Below are 27,117 nucleotides of genomic sequence, written 5' to 3'. Positions count from 1 at the left end.
TATACAATTTGTAAATCAAAGGAAGCACAAAACAGGGAGATAGTGATGTACTCAAAAGATAGCATGCTCAGGGAATGGTGAGTTTAGGATTTACCTCAATAGTCTTGAGCAGAAATATCCTCAAAGAAAAATAATTCCCTTATAAAGACAGCTTACCAGTTATTCGGATATTGTCATTTAGGTTAAGTTCAGAAACTCACTCACTTTGAAGAAAATAAGCCAATAAAGACCTGTTCCCACTGTGATGATGAAAAAAACGTTGGCCAGATCACCAGCATAGTATGCCAAGAACTTCATAACTGTCTACAATTCAAAAAGAAGAATTACAGCTGTTAAAGACTCCATCTATTTACCACTTTAGGTAACATTATTACTTCTAATAATATATCATCCACCCATTTTCTCAAGCCTGAAGCTTTGTTTCATGTATCCAATGAAGACAAAATGAGTTCCCCTCCTACACAGATTCTTCTGGATCTTTACTTTCCGTTCCATTCTCAGTAGCCTCTGTCTCCTTTCAAGTCTTCTCATCTTTCACTCACTATTTAAGGAAGTGGAACTGTTTCCAAATTTTCTGAGGTGGGAATCTCCACTCCAATCTATCCTTTAGTTTTCTAAAATATAAATTGGATTATGTCACTTCCTTTCTTATGAATATACAATGACTCCTCACTAGAATATAAATTCTTAGCCCATAAGGTCCTTTATAACATGGACCAAAGTTAGCTTTTTATTTAGTTCATTTGCCAGTTCTAACTACTTACTCAATGATTAACCACTCTATACTTTCATCCTAAATACTTTGTGGAATGAAATGAGCATTATTTTACCAAATATTTTTTTCCCTTCCTCTCTCTAGCAAACTTTCATAAGCTCTGAGGACACAGACCATCCTTTGTTTGCTCACTTTCATACTGCCTCGTGCTGGTGTAGTGCCAGGCATTCAGACAGAAGGTCCTCAGTGACTATCATAGAATGAACAGATAATCTAGCTTAAGAGTTCACTTTCTGGAAAGCCTTTCTTGACTATTTTAAACAGTAAATCAAGCCCTCCTGTTCTGACTCTTCAGCACACTGGCTTTAGAGTAAAGAAGATACCCTGGTTAAATAAGATACTATCTAGCCTTTCTCATGTTTTTCATCAGCAAAATGGAAATAACTTTTGCTGAGTTATTATAAAAGCTGATCAGAAAATTGAACCTCTGTCTCAGTTTCACCATGTATAAGTGGGAGTAATAATACCTAACTTCATAGAGGATTAAGTGAATTATGCACGTAAAACTCAAAAAGGTATCTGGCACAAAACAAATATTCAATAAATGTTAGAAAAAATTTTTAACATAAAAAGATTAAATGAGAAGTAAAATTATAAAGTTAATAGAATAAAATGTAGAAGAATATCTTTTTGGTGTTAAGAGAGGAAGATTTTCCTAAAAAAGATACTAAAAGCATGTACAATAACAAAAAAAAATTTAGATGTGACAGTATCAAAATTCAAGTTTTTGTTAAATAAAAGGCCACATGGATAATAATGATAACAGAAATTATTTCAACAACAAAACCTAAAAAGGGATTAATATTGAAAAGATAGGAAAAAACGCCTTTAAATAAAGAAGAAAAACTAGAATTGTAATAGAAACATGGGCAAGGGATATAAATAGGCAGTTTACAGAAAAAGTAACTCAAGTAATTTAAAAGTATGTGAAAAATATTAAGACAAATGAAAATAAAATCAATAATGACATTCTAATATATATAACACCAGATTGGCAAAAAATGGAAGTATGGGAAAACATCAAGTGTTGGTGAGATGGGCAAAAACAAGAATGTATGCCAGTGGGAATGTTGACTGGCACATAGCTATGAAAATAAAATGAAGTGTGTGTATACTCAATGACCTAACAACACCTATCCTAATTTATACCCCCAGAGAAATTTGAAGCAACTTTCTTATTCATCCTCTAGCTGTGTCTTATGAGAAAGATCCAAAACAATAAAAAGATACAAACATACTTTAAAGACTCCTGAGATTATACCTGTAAATCAATCATTGGACTCCCAATGCGCTTCTTCCATCCTGCTGTCTTCAAAAGAGATGATAACACAGCTAGCCCACCCAACACACCCAAAGCAATCTACCAAAAATTAAAAAGAACATTTTAGAATTTGTATAATTCCTTTCATTAGTACTCAAAAACACTGTAAATAGAAAGTAAGAAGTATTCAAAAATGGTGAGGGGCAGCTGAAAGGACCCAGGAACCAGTCTGAAGGGGGTTCCACTGATCAAATCTCAGAACAAATCTTAGATCAAATCTCAGACCGAGAAAATAAATAGTAATGGATTATAATGACCTAAAATAAATATCCATGCGTTTTCTCATGGATCTAAACAAATCGAATAAGTAAATTAATGTGGGCAAAAGGAAAGTTTTTCTTTATTATAAAGTTCTAATTCATAGACATAGAAGGAATTAGGGAAAAAGAAAAATCATGACTAGGCAAATATCAGAGTAATACTTTCTGAAGGTGAGGATCATCAATAGATTCTAAAATTAGAGAGTAAGAGTAATTTCAAAGCATCTCCCCATGAGACACTTATAATACAAATGGAAAAATAGACATAAGAATGATGAAGAAACAATCTTAGCCATATGAACAAAATTAATGTCACAGCAGTAAGACATATTGATGTCATGTGCTCCCTTGGTAGAATGTACTGAGAAGAGAACAAACAATACAATGTCTGTGATATTTTTGTCAAACTAACATGAATTCAATTTAATCTTGGGAAAACACCAGACAAATCCAAATTGAGGGCCAAAATAATGAACAAGAACTGGTTTTTTTTTTTGTTTGTTTGTTTTGTTTTTTTAAATTTTCTGGTGGAATTAGTGTTTGTACTCAGGGCCTCACGCTTGTTAGGCAGGTGCTCTACCTCTTGAGCCATGCCTCCAGTCCTTTTTGCTCTGGTTATTTTGGCAATAAGGTCTCGCTTTTCACCGAGGCCAGAGGCCTGGACTGTGATCCTCCTATTTTAGGCTTCCCACTGTAGCTGAGATGAAAGTTGCACGCCACCATGCCCAGCTCTTTTCTGTTGAGAAGGGCTCTATCAAACATTTTTTTTTTTGATTGGGCTGGCCTCAAACCACAATTCTCCTTATCTCAGCCTCCCATGTGGCTGGCGTGCCACTGTGCCAGCTATTGGTTGAGATGGGGTCTCACAAACTGTTTGCCTAGGCTGGCCCTTAATTGTAATCCTTCCAGTATCAGCCTCCCAAGTAGCTAGAATTACAGGTATGAGTCACAAACACATGGCTTAACAAGTATTCTTCAAAAGTGTTATGGTTAGGCTGGAGGTATGGCTCAAGCCTGCCTAGTAAGCTTGAGGCGCTGAGTTCAAACTCTAGTACCACAAAAAAAAAAAAGTGTTATGGTCATGAAAGAATGAAACACTGAAAACCTGTGGCAGATTGGAGAACACTAAAGAAACATGACAGCTAAAAGCAACATGGGATCTGGATTCGGTCTTAAAACAAAGAAGATAGTAAAAACAACAACAACCACAACAGAAAACCCTGTGAAATTCAAACAGTATGCAGATTAGTTAATAGGATTACATCAATATTAATTTCATGGTTATAATCATTGCATGATTGCGGTCATATAATGATCTATGGTTATTAAGATGTTAATGTTAGGGTTGGCCAGGATAAAAGTATATGACAAATTTATTCTGGCAACTTTCTTGTACATTTGAAATTATTTTTATTAATTAAAAATATAATGTAAATCATTTAACAGGTTAAAATGTACTCACATCTGTCTGAATATATGCATCCCCTTGATTCATTTCATATTTGACTGAGAAAAAAACCTGATATTTAAAAGAAAAAAATAGCCACACTGAAATTATATAAAACAAACCTACTTTGATTATAAAAAGATATTTGTAGTTAGATTTTTACCCAAAATGCTACATTTAAACTGTCAATGGTACTAGAGTTGATCCTTATTTACACATGAATAAGTACGCTTTTTGAAAATTATTCATGGTGCTTCAAATATCTCTCTTAAATAAACATGAAAGAGGGGTTCATTAGGAGATAAGTTAGGCTCTTTAATAGCAGTTCAAGCCAAAATATTCACATTTCATTTTTGATAGGGTTCTGCAACTGAGAAATGTGACTGAACTTGTGTATCAAGAATTTATTGACAAGTAAAACAACTATGTCCTAGAAAAGCAGAGTACTCAAAAGTCTGAACAAGAATCTTAGGGATACCACTATATTAAAAGACAAGGGAAAAACAGCTGGTAAGGGTTAAGAGGTCTGGGAGCAGTAGGAGAGGTAATTATCTAAGTCTTACCGCAGTCACAAATGGGGAATTTCAGGAAGGAGATAGCCAAGAGTACAGTGTCAGAATTTCATATAAATGTCAAATTAAAGAAATATAGCCGCTATCTACAGACTTGACTGCTGACATTCATAAGACGTTTTTAAAGAAGTAAAAAGGTCAAAGTCAGACTGAAAATGATGTAAAGAACAAATGGCTGGGAAATGAAGGAAAGAGATCCAACGGCAAGCTGAACAGCTGTCAATTCTGGGGACAAAATTAATTGTTGGATTGGTTGTTTTAATTTGTTCTTAAGGTAAAGCATCTTGAGAGTTTTATAAGCAAAGGAAAGGTCCTAGCAGAGGGGCTGGCTGAAGAAGGAGCTAGGATGAAATAGGATACTATAAACAAGCACAGGTAAAAGATCAGCTTAGGAAAGGAGGGAACCTTCTCTCTTAGAAACAGGAACAAGAATGGGAAGGATAACAAAAGACAGATTCTGAAGAATTAAAGAGGAAATCTGAGAGAATTCATATTTGATAATCTTGATCTGCTCAGAAAAATAGGAAGCGAGGCTATTTGCTGAGGGTGAGAGAACAGAGACATAGGTGCTGAAAACTGATTAACAGGATTTTTGCAACAGCTGTTATGGGAAATTAAAATATAATGAAAGACCTATACATTTTATAATTAGAATGAATTTGAGGTGGACTTAGTCAAGGTACTTTCATGATTTTCTCAACTCCATTTTTATTTCTTATTTTTCAGTTTCTCCAGACTTGGTTTGGGACATTTTGGTCAAGAATGTTTGAAGAAAAGACTTAGAAGTATTTTATATCAAGATAAGATACTCTTGGTCATCCGTGAATAATTACTCCAGAAGTTTTCAATCAAGCACCTTTTGTTGACATTAAGCATGTTTTAGGATTTTTTTCTCTCTTTACAGCTCAGTAAATGAAAACTAATTTTAACATCATATTAGGTAGTAGAAATGAGGATGGGAACCCTTTAAGAGAAAGTTATATCATGTGCCTAATTTTGCTTAATTGAAGTCTGAATCCAATAGTAGAAAAATACAAGTATAAGTACGCCAGAAAGACCAAAAGCACAGGCAAGGTAATAGAATATTAAAATCCAGAAAAGTAAAATAATAGATATTAAAAGCAATTAGTGAGCTTTGGAGGTAAGCAATGCTTATCCCCTATTTCTCATGTTTCCAGAGAGGGCAGAAAATACTCACTTAATTTTTAAAGGAAGGAAAAAAAAGCGGAGAAGGAATACCTCTGGTTTTTATCTCCATCCCTCTTTCATTTATCTCTCCTCAAAGCAGAGATGCTTTATCTGACTGGTGAGACTGAGAGGAGGAGATAAGTGTGGCTCAGCCTTTTCCAGCTTATCCTCTGGTGCAGCTGGTCTTTGGGATATACAAGGTCTCTTCCTTCCATATACAGACCCTCCCAGGCATGGAAGGCCTTTAGTTTTGTAGTGAACTGAGGCTGCAGATCCAAATCTTATTCTCTGGTTCACTTTAGAACCACTAGTTATAAAGCTGATGATTTTAATTTCTTTCTGACCATTGAAATGTATCTCTATCCATGGCTATTGATTGGCAGGCACACATATGCCTACTATAAATTATGAGTTCCTGGTTTAATTAGTCAAGGAGACAAGAAGCAAAATGGCCAGAAAGCACAGAAGCAGAGATTGCATACCTGAGCATACCCCGATCCCTAACAGGAATGCTTAACTGCTGGCGACTCTTTTACAGAAAAATGTAATCCATTCCTGTATTTTTATACCCAACATCCGAAAGAACTCACCTCTTACCATTATTAGTTAACGCCAGTTAAGACATGACCAGAGAAGAGTTTGTTGTAAACTTAAAAAAAAGGTTGCATTTTAATTATTATGTAAACTGCATCTACATTGTATTTATACATACAAGGGTACTAACTAGTAAAGAACTCACCTTTACAGACTGTCTATTGGGATCTTTGATATCAATGTCACTGTAGGCAATGGTGATTAAGGGAGGGTATATGTTTCCATTTTTTGTGTTTGGCACAAGGTGAATGCTATTTAAAAGAAAATATAATTATAAATATATCTAGGCCCTTAAGCATACATTTATCATTTCTTTTGAATTTAATGTAGATTGTTATGATGATCTCAGAACTAACCAGCTAGTAATGACTAGAGGTTAAACACAAACTAATGATAACAGCACCAGTTAATGTTAAGTAGTGAAAACATTAATATGAAAAGTACACTGTGAGACAAACTAGAGGGCTGGGAGTAGTTCAGTGGTACAGCACTTGCCTAGCATATGCAAGACCCTGGATTTAATCCTCAGCACTGCAAAAAAATGTAACAAAAGGAAAAAAACAAACAAACAAACAAAAAGAAACTCTTTTGATCCAGGTCATATGAAATCACTGTAGCATTGTGAGCCATCCTTAAAGAGCGGTGGTAAATGAACCCTAAAGAAAGGCAGATGCTATCCTGATTTTCAAATGAGATAGTTGAATTCTTAAAAAAAACAAAACAAAAGTATCACACCTAGTAGTATTTAAGGTACAAAGTGGGCACTTTTTGCCAAGTACAATGCATTGCTCTGGCACAGTTAGTGATCTCAAAAAGGAGGTTTCATTAAACATAAGTCAAGCCTGACTAGGTTCAATTGCATTTTTTATTAGGGATACTACTTTAGTAGATTGATGGAATGTTGAAATCACAGAACATTTGGAATTCAGTAAGACATATGACAAAAATTCCATACAGAATCAAAATAAAATAACAGTGAAAAAAGAAAGAATGTATATTTAAGTGCTTCAAAGTGCAATGTAAGATGTTGGTGTTGATTTTCATAAGTGTATTAAAGTACACAACACAAAATTAGAGAGGGAGTCAGTTGAAGTCTCAGAGCGCAATCTTAACATTGAAAAAGACAGAGAAACACAAGCTGCATGGTACCACTGTAAGACAGGATCAGTTAGCATATTATTGGAAGAGGGAGGTACTGCTAATTAATCTGGGTCAACCTAGAACAACAGCCATGTAAGGAATCAAGGATGAGGGAAGCTACACTACTAACAATCCTCTGGCAGGTTCTTACTAAATACCCGTTTCAGCTCACCTTCCCTTCCTCTTTTAACCCACTGTAACTCAGCAGGTCTAGAGTGGGGCTGACTATGAATTCGGAATGAACTCCTCAGGCTTCTCTGATGTAATTCCCCCTTTGGCTCCTGACCGATATTAGTCTTTGCCAATCTAGAAATATCTAAGAAAACCTTATGTATTATTCTAATTCAGTTGTCCTTATTATTTTCATTTGGTAATTACCAGTAAACATTTTCATTATAACACTTCCCATATACTTGAAACCTAATTTAGTCATTAGACATTTGTTTACCTCAGTGATATCTGGGTTGCAATTCGAATTACTTTTGGCTGACTTCCTAAGTCATTTTCTCGTCCACTTACTGCATCCACTAAGAAAATGCGCCGAGTAAGAAGCCACTTGCTAGAGCTACTGTCTTTTATTATAAAAAGGGGGAGAAAAGAAATGACAGTAAAAAAATATTCTCAAATTGTTCAAATGGCTGTCAAAAAGTTTACCAAATATAAAAAATTAATATTTTGTTTACATAGGATAGCTACAAAGAGCTACTGCTGGTAAGTCTTTTTCCACCTCACTCTAATGTCTTCTAAAAGTTTGAACTTTTCATCAACTTGGATGCAAATTACCTAAAAAAGTCAGATTTTATAGCCTGAGTAACAAGAAAAGACATTAATCTGCCCAAAAAGACAGCTTGAAGAAAAAGCCTCATTTTATAGTTCTATTAATTTTTCTCATGATATATTCTTAGCAATACTGTAATTTCTTAACAATACGCATGTTAAAATTAATAAGAATCCCTAAATACGCCAGCAATCTTATTGCTTTGCTTTTTGGCATATTGTATAAAACCATAAAGAGAGAATTTTTATTTCTTATAATTAATGGTTCACTGAGTTATCATGTTGGCTGACTTGTTTATTGATTTCAGTCAGAGAAAGAGTGGTATGCAGGATGTTTTACCTTGGTTCACAAATATTCTATTGTGTTGAAGATTTAGGTTTAAAACAGGCACAGCCCAAAGACTTTGGTGTTGATTTTCATCAGTATATTCAAGGAACACATCATAAAATACAGGAGAGTGAAAACCAGTTAAGATCTTAGAAACAGGAATCTCACACTGGAAAAGAAAATTAAGAATAAAAGCATCACAATTGAAAATTAGAATATTCTCTTTCAAACAGTGTCTTCTTAGCTTTGCAAAATAAAGTATCTTTAAACTATTTGTTTGCATACATTTCTGTGTGACTTCTAAAACATAAATTCATATATATGATTCTTTTATAATAGCCAAAAAACTAACAGCACAGGAACTGCTTTGTTCTTGATCCATAAGACACATGAAGAAGCTATGCCTTCATTCTTAATAGTAAGTGGACATTAGTGAAGAGGTTTAAAAACTATTATTGTCCTATGGGATGGAGTCCCAATTCTTTCTCCTGATATCATATAATGTTTATGATTTGGTTACCCTTAGTAGAGCTAAGCTTCTACCAATCTATGGTCATCTAGTCATACTAACCTACTGCAGTTTCTAGCTGTGCAGTGCCATTCTCTCTCTGCCACTGCAAATTTGGATTCTGGCTGACATTTCCTTCACTATATTTGGTCCAACTCATGTTCATTACATAAGCCCAAATATCACTAATTCTGTGAAATCTTTCTGTATTTCCTTGGGAACTGGTACCTTATACATATCTATAGCACAACAGTGATCACACTCTTTGCAGTGTACTGTCAGTATCACTGTTTTGCCTATTGAGCTATGAACTACATGAGTGGGGGCTAGCAGAGCATTGATTTCATAGTTTACTTGATGCAAGACTGAGTAAATCATCTAATCTTACTGAGCACCATTTCTTCATGAACAGATGATAAGCATCTCACATAATGAGATAACGATAAGTTGCTGAGTACACAGTAGTAGTGGGTACTTAACAAGTGTTGATCCTCCTAGCCCAGAGTAAACACAGTAACAGTTCTGTTTTAAAAACAAAAACGAAAAAAAAGTATATGCTATTTCTGACAGTAAAGTAAATTCATTTTCATGATAGAAAATTTCGAAAACTATAAGACAAAAATCATCCGTAATATAACCATCCAAAGATAACCACTGTTAAAAATGTGTTATTTTCTTCCAACCTGTTTTCCTGGTATTTTTCATTGTGGTTTTGTTCTACATATGTGTACATACATTTCATCAAGAAGAATTTTGGGCTGGGGCTGCAGCTCAAGGATAGAGCACTTGCCTAGCTAGTGTTAGGCCCTGGGTTCTATTTCTAGCATGCCAGGGAGGGGGGATTGGGGAGTGGGACTACCATGATGAAAGATATCACAGAAAAAAACTTAGGGATTTAAGTTATATTTTAGGATGGGGACATGGCTCAAGTGGTAAGAGTGTAAACTCAGTATGGAAAAAAAAAAAGGCATTTTCACCAGACACTGGTGGCTCACCTCTGTAATCCTAGCTACTTGGGAAGTTGAGATCAGGAGGATCATGGTTTAAGGTCAGTCTGGGCAAACAGTTTGTGAGACCCCATCTCCAAAAAAAAAAAAAAAAACAGAATAAAATGGACTGAAGTATAACCCAAGTAGTAGAGTGCCTGCTTTGAAAATACAGAAGCCTTGAGTTCAAGCACCAGTCCCATCAAAAAAAAAAAAAAAAAAAAAGTAGCATTTTTGCTCACTCTTGAGTGCCTTTCAAATATTTAATGGTGCACAACAATATTCTTTTGTACCATTTTGAAATGGAGTTAGGGCAGAAAGGAGAAAGCAATATATGGAGAGAGAAGGGAAAATATAGAGGGAGATAAAAGGATGCATTTTTATTTGTTATTAGGGGCTAGAGTAAAGAAGGAATAACATTTTTATTAGTTACTAAAAAATAAAGGAATATCTGTAATTTTATTTCAAAATGCTTAGAAGTAGCATTCTTTTTTAAGATATATAAGCCCAAGAGCAGATAAATAATTAACTATAAAAATCTAACATTATAGGACACTTAAGAGTCTACAGATGAAAAGGTACTTTCATCTTGCTGGTTAAATTACATTTTTTGTGCTCACATAATGAAAAGCTTTGTTAATTAATAAAATTATTCATTATTCCAATTATAAAAATTCACATATTCTAATTCTTGTGGTGTGGTATTTTAAAAAACAAAGGTAAAATGTAGACTATCTAATATTGCTAAGCTTACATTTTAAAAGTTATTATCATATTATTGTTGTATTGGGGGTACACTGTGACATTTACAAAAGTTCTCACAATAAACCATAGTTCAGTTCATCCCTGCTATCATTCTCATTTATCCTCCCCATCTTCCATTCCTAGAATAGTTTCAACATATCTCATTCAAACTTACATTTTGTTGATAGGTTGTTCCAAAAGAATAAGCAGCATTTAGTCTTTTCTCTGTGTCTGGACAAAGCTTCAGCAATAAATAAAAAAATAAATAAATAAATACAACTGATAAATATATCTCACAAACATTTTTTTTTTTGCTTAGAGTCAAGAGTTCTCTAGCTCCCATGCTGATATATGCTCTATATAATATTTACTTAAGGTATTAAGGGTATGAAAAGTTAAGGGAGTACCTTTGTTCCAAATTAGAACAATAACTTAAAAAACAGGTTTAAGAAATTTCAATTTAAAGCATCAGAAAAAAAAAAACAATGGTGGTCTGTAACCAACATCCTTCAAGCAATAATCTAGTCTTATAAAGAACATTAGTAATTCTTTAGCTAGAATCATGCTTACCTGTATAACACCTCCTTCTAAAGTTTGCCACTTGAGAAAATTTCCTTTTATATCATAGGAGGCAGCAACAAACTTTAGTTTTGTGTTCTGATTAAAGAAAAGCAACAACAAAATAAAGACTCTGAAGTCAATATAACATTCCATAAAGATGTTTTCATTGCAAAGTACTTTTTCACTGTTTACTGTTTTTGTTGCAAAATTAAATTCAACTAACTTTATTTTTAATCTAAATTAACTGATTTCTATGACTACACTTTAAAGAACTGGATTGTGTTTTTAAATACAAATTTTAACATAGAGAGGCAGTGCCAGTGACAGATAACCTCCTTTAAAACCTGTTAAATGGGTGGGGGAGGAGGAGAGAAGGTATTATTCCTTGATGAAAAGCTAAAAAGCTAGAGTAAGGGCTAGGCATGGTGGCCCTCACCTGTAATTCCAGGTACTTGGGAGTTGGAGAAAGGAGAATCATGGTTTGAGGCTAGCTAAGGTAAAGTTAGCGCAAGACCCTATCTGAACAACAAACTAAAAAAGTGAAAGGACTGGGGATCTACTTAAGTGGTAGAATTCTTGCTTAGCAAGTGTGAGGTTGTAAAAATTAAGTATTGTGTCTAGTAACTTTTTTATATCTTTTAAAGTTGCAAATCAAAATGTAGTTATCCTTTAATGATACAGAGACTGTACCTGGTTTTGGCCTTTAAAAGTGAAATTTGTAGGAAGAGGTGTTGTACTGAGTATTTGAGGTGCCAGTCCTAGCTGGTCTCCATAAAACAGCCATGGAAGACTCTGTCTCCTATAATTAACATTGTTTTTAATAAAAAGAAAAATTTCTTATTATTAATACTTGTAGAAATAATGTACAGAATTCAGTCAAAATGACATCTCATCGCTCAAAATGTTCTCACCAAAATGGAATAGAATGAACAGTGCTCAGTCCAGCAGTGTTTTCAAAAATATACTGAAACACTCGACATGCATCAAATGTTGTAGAGCTGAAAGAGTTCATGTTCATCACACAAATATTTCCAAGAGCTTGGCAAGATGTTAGGTTGGCATACATCTACAAAACAAAGGCAAAGAAAGGGAATGTGATATTAATAGAAAAATTATGCCTCCTTTTAATTTTACCCACTCCACTAATTCTTTGGTTTTTATTCTTCTGCTTTTTAATACCTTTCCTATAGTTTACATAGTAGAAAAGAAGCATTCCATATGGAAAGAAAAATAAATTTTAATTATAAATTTAGGCCATAATATAAAGACAAGTAACTAAAAGAATTTAGTAAAAAATTATAGCATAATAGTTTTAAGAACTATTAAATATTTAAGGGAAAAATAATATGTTTACCTATCAAATCTGGCACACATAATCTATTTTGTTTAATTTGTTTTATGAACAGCAAAATAAGATCCTTTGTTGCATTAACCTCTAAACCTTTCTTAATTTTCCTTATCAGATAAAGGCAACTCTACTTTTAGTTATATAAGTCAAAAACTTTAGAGTGAGCTAATTTCTTTCACTTTCCATATCCAACTCATCAGTAAATCCTGTTGGCTCAGTCTTTCAAGAATGGCCAGAAGCTAAACACTTTGCTAATTTCCATGGCACCACCCTTATCTACAGTTCCACTCTTCCTCATTCAAATTACTGTAATACTATCCTACATGATCTCCCTGCTTCTGTCCTTGCCCCAACAAAATCTATTCTCCAAGCTACAGCAATACTTTAAAAAAAAATTCTATTTTATCGTTGTTACATTTACTTACATGTGTATACATTGTTCCAAACCTCGCCCCCTCCCCCTTTCCAGGCAGAACCTGTTCTGCCCTCTTGTTCTCTGATTTTATTAAAGAGATAATAAGAAAGACATAGTGTTTTTGCTAGTTTGAGATAAAGATAGCTATACAGAGAGATTCCTAGAGTTGCTCCCATGTACATGTGTATTGCAATCCCATGGTTCATCTCTACCAGACCTCCTCACTACTTCCTGGTCCCCTTCCCATAGTAGTCTCTGCCAGTTTAAGATTACTATATTTGCTCCTCTACAGTGAGGACATCAACCACATTCAAGTTTTCTTTCCTTTCCATATTCCTCCCGTGCGTGTTCTCCCCTTAATGTATGACCCATGTGCAATAATACTATCACATTTGTTTCAGGCTTCTTAAAAAACTAAGCATAGATCTGCCCTATGATCCAGCAATACCACTCCTAGGGATATACCTGAAGGAGTGCAACTCAGGTTATTACAAAGGCACCAGCACACCCATGTTTATTGCAGCACTATTCACAATAACCAAGATGTCCCACTACCAATGAATGGATTAAGAAAATGTGGTATTTATACACAATGGAATTTTATTCAGTCAGAAGAATGAAAATTTGTGATTCGTAAGTAAATGGATAGAACTGAGGAACAACATCTTAAGCAAAGTTAGCCAGGCTCAGAAGGGCAAAAATCACATGTTCTCCTTCACATGTGGATTATAGACCTACAGCAATACTTTTAAAACCTCAAGTTAGATCATATCTTCCTTTGCACAAAATCTTTTATCTCCTCTAGGATAAATGCTATGTCCTTGCCAGAGCCCCTTCTAACACCTCTGACCTCATTTCCTTTCCATTTTTTCTGCTCACTCTGCTCCAACCACTCTAGCTTCCTTGCTGTTTCTTAAGCATGAACAAGCCAGTGAGCTCCTGGTTTCTTGTTGTGACTCATTCCTGCTTTGGGCTCTGCTTAGAATGCTCTTCCCCTTTGTGGTTACATGGCTCACATTCACTTCTTTCAGGGCTTTGCTCAAATATCACTCTCTAAAAGATGTCTGCCCTGATCACCCCATATAAAAATAGCACGCTTACAACCACTTTCTATGTTCTTTACCTAAGTTGTTGCCTTCACAGCACTTAGCATGATCTGACATTTACTTAGACTATTAGCTCTATGAAGGATTTTTTTCTGTCTTCTGAAGTATCTAAGCTGATTAGGAACAAGGCCTGGCACACATTAGGTCAGCAATAAGCATTTACTAAATGACAGTTTCCCAGAACAGTCAACTGCAGCCAATAAACCTGGAGATACTCAACTTGTGTATATTGAATAGCCATAACCTTTTCTTTATGTATTCTATTTCAATCCACTACAAAGGGTGTATTCTTACAGACTATGACGAAGGAGATACACCTATTTAGAGAGAAAACTTTTATCTGGGTAAAAATGTTACCACAATTCTTCAAAGTAAACTAAAACATTTTTTAAAAATTCATACTTACCGAACATGCAGCTGCTGTTGACTGCAAATACTTTGCAAACCATTCTGAATTTAAAGATATACCCTGTAAAATGAATAAAGTTTAGTTTTAAGTCAAAAAAAGAAGACTCCTTAACTCTATGATGGCATTAATATGTATATTTCTTTTGAGGGGAGCAGTAATGGGGTTTGAATTCAGGGCCTCATGCTTGGTAGACAGGTGATCTTACCACATGAACCACTCCATGAGCCCTTTTTTGTGATGGGTATTTTCGAGATACGGTCTTGCGAACTATTTGCCCAGGCTGGCTTCAAACCGTGATCCTCTTAAGTAGCAAGGATTATAGGCATGAGCCACCAGCTCCTGGCTAACAAGAATATTTTTAAGTGAGAAATGACTAGTGTTATTTTCTTAATGTTAGCAGAAAAACAGATACTAATGGGAATTTAAGAATTACTTCTAATCAATGTCAGTTATTATAAAAAGGACTGCATTATAAAATAGCGACACTTAGGTTAATGAAATAAGGAGACAAAAATGGCTATAACGCCCCCAAAAATACATATGCCATTTCACTAATGCAAAAAAAAAAATAGTAAAAAAGAAAGAAAAATAATAGATCCTGATTGAGTTAGTATTTGAGTTAACATTGAACCAACATCCTAGGCTGCTAACATTTGCTGTTTACAATTATTGCAAATGCTGTATCAAGTTGACAAGTAATAAAAAATTAGAGGAATGAGTTCTAAGAAATAGGAGATTTGGGATACACAGAATAGTCAATATTTAAAATTTCCAAAAGTGGTGTTTCTCAAACAATGGAGGGCATCAGAATCTCCTCTGGAACATTGCAAAAACAGAAAATGCCTGGATTTCTTCCAAATTCAAATCAATCAGAAGCTCCAGGATGACCAAGGCAGACATGGGTTTTTGAAAGTCATAGATATAGGGCCAAGAGTGATGGTTCATGCCTACAATCCCAGCAGAAGTAGGAAGATTGTGGTCTGATGCTGCCCCAGGTTGCCCTGGACAAATAACACAAGAACCTATCTGAAAAATAAACTAAAACAAAATCGACTGGGAGTGTGGCTCAAGAGGTTAGAGGACTTGCCTAGTAAGGGCAAGGCCCTGAATACAATGCCTCAATACCACCAAAAAAAAAAAGAAAAAAGAAAAAAGAAAAAAAAGCTGAAGATATAAAACTCTGACTAGGAGTCATTGCCTTAAAGTTCATCTACACATCTTGCTAAAAAAATGAGACACTAAGAAGTACATCAAACTGGTCATGAATGGAGACACAACCAAATTATATGGAATAAGCTCTCAAAGAAACTTAAGATAAAATTATGAAGCATGATTTTCATCTTGTCAATAAGCAAGCATTCTCATTTTTAAGTAGAATAAATGCACAGAAGAAGGCTGAAGAACACACACACACAATGGTAAGAATGCAGTGGCAACAGTAATGGCAAATTGTACTGTAGCCATATGCAACGACAGTGATAGTGTTAAAGTTGCCTGATCATTTTATTCTTGCCTTAACCCAGGAATTTAGCAACACTTGGGAAAACCTAAATCAGAGGTACAATTGTATTAGTTTCAGTGTAAAAACTAGAGAGTATGTAACTGTTAAAATTTATAATTGTACAAGGTTAATCTGGAATATAACACAGAGAAACCAAGGAATAATAGAGTAGTAGCAAAGAATATAGGCATTATGTTGAAGGGAAGTCCAAATCTGGGACAACTTCAGTTTTAAAAAGAACAGAAACAGATTATAACACACTGAGTAAACAAAAGTTCTATGAGTTCACAGTAAAGCATTTTTTAAAAAGGAAAAGGCATAAAGGAAAGTTGCTGTTTATAAAGGACCATTAGCTAATAAATATAGAGAGAGCAAAAGAATTATAAAATGATTAGAAATGGCCAATTTGAATCAATTAAGAGAAAGTTGCTAAAATGGGTATTTACCTAGTCTTCAAGTAAAATCTCAGACTAATTTAGTACCTTTATGACACAGAGAAGTGGCAGATGCAACTGCCACAATCAAGCAATCAAATTTAGTGTCACTAATAATTGTATAATATGTTGTGGGTTTGGTAGGGATGTAATAGACTAATAGACCATATACAATCTATATAATTATTTTTCAAAAAGATATTTCACTAAGTCTAATCATGAAATCAGAAAAGTCTGGAGTGGGGGAAGGGGAAACAAAAGCAAAATGGAGCAGGGGCCTGTTACAGATTAAAGGAAATAAAAAAGACTAATTGCAATGTGGAAACCGTGATTGGATCCTGAATCCTCCTCTCTTCCAAAAAAAAAAAAAAAAGAAATAGGAAAAGAATGAAGGACAGTATTGGAACAAGAAGGAAAATCTGAACAGAGATCACATAATTGTATTGTATTAATTTTAAATTTCTTGGATGTGATGCTAGAAAAATTCAGTTATTCTTAGGAGATACACTCTGAAGTATTTGGAATGAATTGTCATCATGTCTACAATTTATTTTAATGGCTTAGGTGGAAAATGTTGTATGTGTACCTACAGTAGTCCCTTGTATTATGGGGGAAATGATTCCAGGACCCCTATAGCTAAAACAGTCTGCACATGCTCAAGTTCTGTATACAAAGTGATGAAATACTTGCAATTAACCTACATCATCCTGTAGAGTTTCAATAATTTCTAGATGACCTGTAATTCCTAACACAATATAAATGCTATGTGAACAGTTGTTACACTATTTTCTTTAGGGAACAATGCAAGGAAAAAGTGGTCTGTATATGTTTAGTATGGATGCAATTCTTCCCCTAAATATATTCCATTCACAATTATTTGAGTCTACAAACAATTACTTGTGGGTAAGGAGGCCCAATGGTACTTACATACATAAAGTGAAATAAACTAAATGTAGCAAAACATTGATAATTGGTTCATGTAGATGAAAGATCTATGTATAGTCATTTTATTAACTTTTCTGCAATTTTGGAAATGTTCAAAATAAACATTAGGGAAAACAAAAACTAAGATGGTGGCTTGCTATTACTTCATTGGGGAAATGAAATGGGAGGACAGTGACTGTATATGGAAAGTCTTTATTGATTGGAGGGTATATTTCCAGAGTAAGATTGGAGGACCCCTGTTACTAAATTATATGAAAATAGTTACCTTCCAATTTTGTTCCCCAAGAAGACTTTTGACCTTGATATTCAAATTAGACTTTGCCAGTTAGGAAGAGTGTATGTTAGAGATGCAATACAAGTATTTAAGTCTAACTGGAAATTACAGTCTCAAAATAAACTAATAAACATGATTCTGTTTTATCAGTTAATCTAATCTCCTGAGTTTACTTTAAACTAGAATCTGACTGACCTAAAAGTGCACAGATAAAATTGAATTCTTAACCTTTCAAACTAAGTAATGGACAAAGATAGTCACTGTCCCAGCTAGATTTTGCTTATATGCTTTATACACTGATTACACAGAACCAGTCCAAACAGCAGTTACAATACGACTTAAAAACGGAAATTTCAAACTTGTCTTTGGAAAGTATCAGTGCTCAGAACTGGTATGTCTAAATTAAATAAATTAATTGAATCAGATTAACTTTAAGAAGTCTTGAAATTGCATAGTGGTGTGGGGAAAGTGAGGCTGGTAGAGGTAGCGGCACAAGAAAAAGTAGCATGGCTGGAAGACTGGTTACACTAAGCAAATGAGGAAACTAAGGATTTTGAGCCCCAGACATCCCATTATTAAACCTGTCAAGATGAATAGCTAGGAAGAACCTCGAGGTACTGCTCTGGAACTGAAAGTATCAGTATGAACCTATTTCTTTCAGCATACATACACATTTAGATATAGAAACAGTTATAGATGTGTATATCTTAGCCATACCTAATCAGAGGGCATACTAAGGGTGGTTAATCTTGAATGCTAAATATTATCTTCCAGAGCTTCAGAGAGAAATGGCTGAAGGAGGAAAACTACAACTTAAGTCTGGAAATCTTGTACCAGAAAGTAAGAAATGCTCAGACAACAATGGGGACATGTCAAAAAGACATAGAGCCAATTTGAAGAGGCTTCTAGTGGCCAAATATAGGACAGTTTGAACATCAGAACAGATAATGTGTCTTGAATTAAAACCAATTAATTATAAAATATCCAAATCCATACTAACATTACTAACATTACTAAACTTAATATTAATTAATTTTATATTAATTATAAAATATCCAAATCCATACTAACATTACTAACATTACTAAACTTAAACATATATATATGTTGGGGAGTTCTTCTTTATAGTAGAATGTTAATTAATAAGCATGGAAGGAATGATGGAAATAAAAATTAACATCTGCCACCATCACAAGTGGTTGATAAAGCCAAATGTCATTAATGGAGACTGAATCTAGTAAGCAAAGGGTTAGCAATACAGAGAAGTATAATCTTAGGAGTTCTCCTCACAGAAGTATTAACATGAGTTGGGTGTGGTGGAACATGCCTGTAATCCCAGCACTTGGATACTCCTCATGGAGGATTGCAAGTTTGAGGCCAACCTGGCTACATAATGAGACCCTGTCTCAAAACAACACCAACAAAAAAGGTAAAACAACAAAAATTATTAATTAATTACAAAAGGAAAAAGATAAGTTTGTGGCAGTCTTGGTAACTTTATGACATGTGAGCAAGATTAATAGCATCAGTGATGTGACAGGTGGGCACTGTGTGTTCTCTGATGTGATTCAAAGTACTGAGATGAGCATGTCTTTTTCATGGCTTTCTGCCAACCACACACCAAGTATGATCAAAGACTGGACAGATGCAGGTTGACGTTCATCCTATAGATGGCAAGCCTTGAAATCTTCAAAACTGTTGAGCTCATGAAAGAAGGAAAGATGGAAAACCTGTTACAGACTGTTAGAGACTAAAAGGGATGTGACCTCTAAATGACTGGGGATCACACACCAGGTAGGAAAAACAGACATTGTTGGTACTTTTTGGCAAAATTATTTCAACTTGAATTACTTGAAAAAGGAAAAAAAAAAAAAGCAACTAAAGACCTATAGGTCTGATAATCTTATAGAGAAGTTCACTGCAATTAAGACTGGGAAAGAATGACCAGAAGACACGCATTTTGTTACAGATGAGCCCATTTTTGGATCATCTCAGAGCTCCTACGTATGCTGTTAATTTATCCTTTATTTTGTTGTTTTGCAACTATTCCACCTGTCACCCCCATGAGACTATGCTGGAGGAGAGGAATCTTCCTTATTCATCAAGGTCCCAGATTTTCCTCATCACGGCTATCCTCACTTCCCTCCCAATACTCCTACTTACTTAATGATTAATAAAGGAATCACAGTCTGTCTGCCCCAAGGTCTGCTGGTATATTTGATATTTTCAACGTCATTAACTAACTCCTATTCTAACTTTCAGGTAGTCATGTAACTCCTGTATTCTAGGATTCATGGCCTATCCACTCGCCAGGGTGGGGAGATGCAGCTTAGTAGTAAGGTAGAACACACCTTATGCATGAGATCCTGATCACCAGTACCACCAAAAAAATTAAGTAAATAAAAGAAAGAAAGAAGGAAAAGAAATACATAACGCATCCACTTTCCCTCTTTGACCCCAGACCTTGCTATCCCCAGCATCTGCTGAAAAAACTCTAATAGTCCTCCGTGCTCTCACTATAAAACAAAGAGCCTGGCTAGATCGGAGTAATCCTGGTTTCTCCAATGCTGAGGTACTACAATGTAGGTATTATTATGATGATGACCACATTGCAGACAATAAACTCAAGTTTTCCCAAAGTTCAAGGATGTAAAACTCATGACTGGAAAATCCAGGGCTCAAATCTGGAGTCTGTGGTGCTCTTATCTATATTAGGTTGCAAACTTTATAGGACCTATATTGGACATTTTTAGTTTAAATGTTCTGTGATTCACTGGAAAAGTATTACACTCATAAATTATAATTTATAAATTATAATGCCGGGCTATTAGACTAATGTTTCTTAAATAAATAATTTGTTTCTCAAAGTGTTTTATACACAAATGTTCTCATTTTAGACTGAAATTAATCAAAACAAGAAATATAAAAGGGCCATCACAACTGAACAAAAAGTAAAATGTACTCACAAGTTCTCCTCGACGTGCAGTTGAAATTGGACGAAAATTCCCTGTACTGCTGAAACACAATCCCCCTGTCTTCATAAATAAATAAGAGAGGAGAAAAAACCCCAGCTATTTATGGAAAGGTACAAACAACTGAATTAAAAATATATACTTTATGAACTTGATTATCCTTACTAGAATGTTAGGTTCTGAACATGTACAGGACCTGCTGATATTGATGAATGTTGGTTCACATCGGACACACCTGTTCAATATAACAAAAATAATTTTGAAAGGGGGCATGGTTCAAGTAGTAGTGTATTTGCCCAGAAAGCACAAGGCCTTGAGTTCAATCTCCAGAAGTGTAAAAATCATTTATAAAATATTAATGAATTATACTAAACCTAATTTGAGAACTTGTCTTCCTAAATGACAGATTAGAATAGATTCATTCAGCTAAATAATTACTTAAATAAATTTAAAATAGTAACACTAATTTAAATAGTTTTATATCACCCTGTGTTACAAGGCAAAGTATAAACATAAAAGTAACCAATATTAGAAGACTATTTTCTTAAATATATACATGGGAATGCATAAAATGAATACAGAATAGCAAAGATGACAATATCACTCAACTAACAAAAGAGCCCAATAAACTTACGTAAGTTAAACTAAGTCAATTTTTACAACTAGTTATGGCAAATACACTCCATATTTTAGCTGTGATAAAGCAAAAGATAGCATGAGCTGGAAAGATAGTGTATCTATTCCTCAACAAACTAACCATTATTTTTAAATAAAGTCTATTCTTCGTTTCTGTTTATTTTAAGAAAGTACTTGGCATTTTCTATTAATGAATGAGATGGAGGGAGGGAAGACAGTGGGCTAGTAGGGACTCTGACAGGCTTATATGAACATTCATTACCGTAAAACAGAGCAGGTAGGAAGCAGGGTTGGGTCATGGCATAAAAGTCATAGTAGGCTTAGGCAAATGTTCAAGGGGCAAGCTTGGGGATCAGCCCCGTAGTCAATTTTGGATGCTGCAACTCAGGTTAGTCTAATGATACTAAATATCACCAAGAGAAGCTTTTCAACTATTTGCTGTACTAAACTAGGGAGCTGAAGAGAAAGACTGCTTAGAGACAAGTCATCATGGACACCTCTAAAAAACACCTGAGAAAGCCAAAATAGGTATAATGTGTTTTAGAGGGAGGTGTGTACAGAGGATGGTGTGTGTCTGTGTGTGTATGTGTATGTACGCAGAAAGTAGGACGAGGAAGCAGTAGAGAGCAGGACTATAAAGCAGAGTACAGAGGTGTTATGACATTTATTAACATGTTTTTCTATGGAACATTATAATATATAAAAACTTTAGCACCATACTTGGCACACAGTTTATATTATGTACAACTTACATCATAACAAAAATAGCTACATTTTGCTAAATGGTTACTATGTAACACTATGTTAAGAACTTCACACATTTATTTTTGAGTCTGTATAGCCTATGACTTCTATGAAGTGGGTGGTATGTTCCCATTCTAAAGACAAGGGACTGTGACTCACTCAGCTACCTGATGTCCAATAACTGCACAGTGAACCAAGATCTGAACCTTGCTGTCTTGTGCTGGGCCTTAGCTTCCTCATCTGTTAACGTTTACTTCTATCCCTTCTTGGGTTGTGAGGAGCAACCAATAAGATAAGATAGGAAAATACTTTTTATAAAAGTACAGATTATATATAAATATAAGATGATATTAAAGTCAGCTTCTAGCATACTACTTACCTGTTTCCTAAAGTATCTGATTTCGTAAAAGAGTTCCCACTTTCATTACAAAGATTACAAGTTGCTTGAGATAACAATGTTCCATTAACATTTCTTTCCACTAAAACAATTTAGAAGCAAAATTAAGACATAACTCATAGTGAACATAAGTTCTATATATTCAGAAAATATTTTAAAAACTCACTTATAATTATTATAATTATACTCAAAACACATTATTCCCATAAAGCTTGTCAAGCATCTCTATAACAAAAGTAGGGAAAGATGAAACCTTCCCCATTCCCATGAGAAAATATGAAATTAATTTTCCAAGTCATCATAATAATTAATCATTTTTCCTCAAAAACTTTCTTATTTCCTTTTATACTGGGATGGGGAAAGAAGTATTTTTATAGACTGCTGCTAGGTTTCTGTAAGTTGGAGGGCTTCTGATAACATCTATTAAAGTTTTAAATTCACATATCCTACACAGCACTCCAATTTCCTTTTTTAAAATATAATCTACAGAAATATTTGTACATGTTTATAAGGATATTCACTGAAGCATTATTTGTGAGAAAACCATCTATCTAAAATTGCGGAATGATGATGCATCCATGTTGTGAAATACTGTAGGACAGATTAAAAAGGATGGTGTGCCCACGCATGGTGGTGCATGTCTATATTCCTGGAACTCGGGAAGCTATAGCAAGAGGATTAAGTTTGAGCTTCAAAGCCATTCCAGGCTGGACAGTGAGACCCTGTTTCAAAGATTTCAAGAAAAATTTTTTTCAAAAAGAATAAAGTAAGTCTAACAGGTCATGCTGCTCACTGAAAAAAGTTGTTACAGAACAATATTTGGGGTTGGGGACATGGTTGAAGTGGTAGAGCCTAGCAAGTGCAAGGTCCTTACTTCAAACCCTCTACATCAAGGAAACCAAGAACAATATTTGGAGTATGAAGTACTTATATAAAAATAGTACTTTTATTTTCTGTGGCTACGATGTATGCCTTTATAATAAAATGGGGGAAAAATTCTGTAACAGCATATACTCTTTCAAAATGAAAACAATTACATTAGGGATAAAGAAGCAACAGACTCAGAATTAGGAAAAATGTTCAAGGAGGACTTCGGACATGTCCATAATGGTTTAAGTCTCTGAATAATGCTAAAAAATAATTTTAACAGAAGTAAAGATGAAAACTTGTTCCTGCTAGTTCTTCCCCACCTCAGTAAATGGCAACTTCATTTGACTGTTTACTCAACAATCCTGAGATTTTCCTCTTCTCATGCTTTACATTAAAAGTGAAAATTCATAATAATGGAAGACAGGACTGTAAAACAGGTAGTTTGTGGGGACAGTTGTGGGGGGAGGGAGGGTGAAAGGAGGAGGTGAAGGTGAGGGAATAGGGTTGATGGGCTGCATTTACAAATAGGAAATAGAATAATGAAACCTCTTGTAATTGCTTTAAGTGGGACAAGAAGGGGTTGCTGGGGGTGGGGGGAGATGGAGGGGTGATCTAACCAATGTACAACGTAAGGCTATTCAGAACTGTCACAACAAATCCCCTGTATACAATGAATATATGCTAATAAAAATGGAGGGGAAAAAAAGTGAAAATTCAAATAAATACATAAGCCTGAAATTCTGCTAGTTCTTCAAAATTTATTCCACCTGGGTTTTTTTTGTTTTTGTTTTTGTTTTTGTACTGGCTTCCTAACTGGAGTGCTGGCTCTATGCTCCATGGAGAAGCCAGTGTGAGGCTCTCACAATATAACTGTGATCATGTCACTTCACTACATAAATCCTTCCAGTTGCCTTCCATCTCACACAGGGAAATTCCCAAGGACACGGCCATGATCTGCCACCACTTGCACCCACTTTCCTCCTTCCTGCTTCAGTCTCATCTGTGTAACAGCTGTTCCTTGGACAAGTCAAATACATCCCCATGTGAGGACATGACCACTTGTTATTCCTTCTGCTTAGCATGATGGTCCTAGTCATCCTCACAGCTCTCTCCTCCTCTTCCTTCAAAGCTCTGCTCAGATGTTACCTTCCAGAGAGTTCTTCACAGTTCATTCATGTCAAGTAACACCCTGCTCTCTCCCCTTGCTCTGGACCATGGAGAATTTCAAGCACATAACAGTAGTCTTGACAATAGCAATACTATGTTTTCATAGCTACCATCTATTCTCAAGGTACCATGAGGTATCACAGAAAGCAGAAAAACAATTAAAATGGTGCTTCTCTGCTTCTGACCCACAGACTTTCAAGAGCATATGACAGATAAGGAATAAGAAATTACAAGGTAAATGGTAACAGTCTAGATTTCAAAGCAGGTTTTATTCTTCCAGTGACTAGCCTGCTTTTGTATCTGGCTGACACCAAGTGCACTCATATGTACCTTCTATTGGAATAAACTTATGCTGTCTAATATTGTAGCTAGTAACCACTTGTGCTTGCTAAGTACTTAAAACGTGGCTAGTTAAAACTGAGATTTCACAGATAATTAAGAACAAAAGAATGAAACACCTCATTAATAATTGCCTATCTTAATTATATAATGAAATGATAATGTTTTGGATAACATTAGGTTAAAGGAAATATTAAAATCCATTGCAACTGCTCCTTTCTACCACTTTAATGTGTAGACAAAAGAATTAAAAATTGGGGGGCTGAAGGTGTGGCTCAATTGATAGAGTGCCTGCCTAACAAGTGCAAAGCCCTGAATTCAAACCCCAGTATGGCACTATTTTAAATAAACGCCAGCATACTTGCCCATCAGAGGTTTTTATTCCCAATTTATAATCAAATCTGATTTAAGTTCATTTTCCTCAAATCCTAAAATATATAATTGAAAGAGCACATTATGAAATGTAATAAATTTCAAATTGCTGTCCAGCTCAGGAAGTTTTCTTTAGCTCTATCCCAAAGAAAACACCACCATAAACTGTGGGGATTAAGTTTAATCTTTTCAGCAACAGTGCTAATAAAACTCCTAAAGATCAGTGGTACTGGGGCTTGAACTCAGAGCATCATGCTTGTCAGGCAAGTGCTATACCACTTGAGCCATGTCCCCCAGTCTGGTTTTTTTTTTTTTTGGTTTAGTTATTTTTTAGATAGGGTTTCATATTTTGTCCAGGAACTGGTCTCAGACCACCACCCTCCTACTTCAGGCTCCTGTATAGCTGGGGTTATAGGCACATATCACTGCACCAGGCTTGTTCTTTGAGAGAGGGTCTCACTAACTCTTTGCCAGGTCTTTGCCTCCCAAGGAGTTGGGATCAAAAGTATGGGTCACTGGGCCTGGCTTATGAATGTATTTTAAAACTGCTTAAATGTTTATTAAGCCAAGGCTCCTAAGTCAAAGCAGGTAAGGGCCTGGTTATCCACAAGCTTGAGGGCTAGGGTAAAATCCACCTTCTGCCTCTATTCTCTACCCACTCAGTCTTCCAAAACTCCTGACATCTGGCCTCTAGTCCTCGCAACTCACCGAAACTACAACTTTAGTACTAGAGATGCTTGACTGTTAAGTGACTTCAATAACTCAGTCTTCACTGACCACTCCACAGCATCTGAATCGATAAACTATCACCTCCTGCACCCCTGCTCCGAAACCCGAGAGATATTTTTGACTTTTCCCATGTCTGTTTTTTCTTTCTCTTAGGTCTATTATCATTCTTTTAATGTTTCTAGTATCTACTCCTTTATGTATAATTTTGTCCTAACTCTGGTTCAGATCCTTATGTTCATGTGCCTACAGGACCACAGCAGCCCTCAACAGCTCTCCTGGTCTTAAATGTAACCTCCACAAGGGCGGGATCTCTGGAGTGTTTTGTTCATGGCTTTATCCCTACACAATGCCGGCTCTAAAAGGAGTTCAATTAATACTTGTTGAATGAAGAAATGCAACAGATGGCCTCTAAATTCTCTTACCACTCCTCCGTTCAAACATTTCAGTGAAATGCCTTTACCTATAGAATATGTTACTGGTTAAAGCCATCCGTAATCTGGGCCAGTATGCTTTTAAATTCAGCAAACTGCTATTGTCATAATCCTTTCACAGTGACATCGATACTCATATCTGTAGTAATACACTAGCTCATGCTCTTCTTTCTGCCTAGAATGTTTTACTCTTTATCACTACTTTTTGAAATACCATTAGTCCTTCAAGGTTCAGCTATTATACTGCTTCCTTATGGCAATCTTCCCAAACAACCTTTCTTGAAGTGTGGGCTCTTGCTTAAAGACCATTTATTGTTTTTTGTGCTCACTTGAAGCTTAAATATGTTCCCTTTGTGAAAATATCTTATCTTATACAAATTATTTTTTCATATGCATGTCTAGTTTTAAAACTAGATTTTAAATAACTTTACTACAGGGATTCCCATTCCATTAAAAACTTAATTTTTGAGTAGGTAATAAAGTATCAAAATAAAAGGCACAAAAGGATTTAAAATGAAAAATCAGTCTCTTTCCCATTCCTACCCTTAGCCACTTAGTTCTTCATTCTGGAGGCAACATGGTTACCGGTTTCTTATGAATCCTTCCAGAAATAGGCTATGCATATACAAGCACATATGCACACATAATCCATAATACATTGTTCTATATGTTGCTTTCTTATTCAATGTATCATGGATTGTAGAGATGTAGAGAGCTACCTCATTTTCCTATGGCTGCAGTTTAGATCATTATATGGATATACCATAGTTTATTTGACAAGTGTCCTCTGGTCAAATACATGGTTTCAGGAATAATGCTGCAACAAA

At 35.1% G+C, this 27,117-nt stretch overlaps 1 protein-coding gene across 1 annotated transcript in view; it reads right to left on the bottom strand.

Moving 5' to 3' along the window:
- Tmem67 (transmembrane protein 67) overlaps positions 1 to 27,117 on the bottom strand; it is a 49,051-nt gene that overhangs the window by 16,582 nt on the left and 5,352 nt on the right. Inside the window, exons 4-17 of the mRNA XM_074068841.1 lie at positions 22,365 to 22,464; positions 20,771 to 20,840; positions 20,600 to 20,668; positions 14,477 to 14,539; positions 12,113 to 12,267; positions 11,892 to 12,000; positions 11,211 to 11,297; positions 10,816 to 10,881; positions 8,415 to 8,571; positions 7,746 to 7,869; positions 6,303 to 6,408; positions 3,819 to 3,875; positions 2,037 to 2,135; positions 205 to 303 (exon numbers count right to left, since the gene is read on the bottom strand). Of these exons, the coding sequence (XP_073924942.1) occupies positions 205 to 303; positions 2,037 to 2,135; positions 3,819 to 3,875; positions 6,303 to 6,408; positions 7,746 to 7,869; positions 8,415 to 8,571; positions 10,816 to 10,881; positions 11,211 to 11,297; positions 11,892 to 12,000; positions 12,113 to 12,267; positions 14,477 to 14,539; positions 20,600 to 20,668; positions 20,771 to 20,840; positions 22,365 to 22,464 (1,361 nt within the window). The remainder of the gene's footprint in view (positions 1 to 204; positions 304 to 2,036; positions 2,136 to 3,818; positions 3,876 to 6,302; positions 6,409 to 7,745; positions 7,870 to 8,414; positions 8,572 to 10,815; positions 10,882 to 11,210; positions 11,298 to 11,891; positions 12,001 to 12,112; positions 12,268 to 14,476; positions 14,540 to 20,599; positions 20,669 to 20,770; positions 20,841 to 22,364; positions 22,465 to 27,117) is intronic.

The sequence above is a fragment of the Castor canadensis genome, chromosome 3 (assembly GCF_047511655.1).
Source record: "Castor canadensis chromosome 3, mCasCan1.hap1v2, whole genome shotgun sequence".
In the NCBI taxonomy this organism is placed as follows: Eukaryota; Metazoa; Chordata; class Mammalia; order Rodentia; family Castoridae; genus Castor; species Castor canadensis.
Note: the sequence above shows the minus strand (reverse complement) of the source record. Positions and strands in the feature narration are given on the sequence as shown.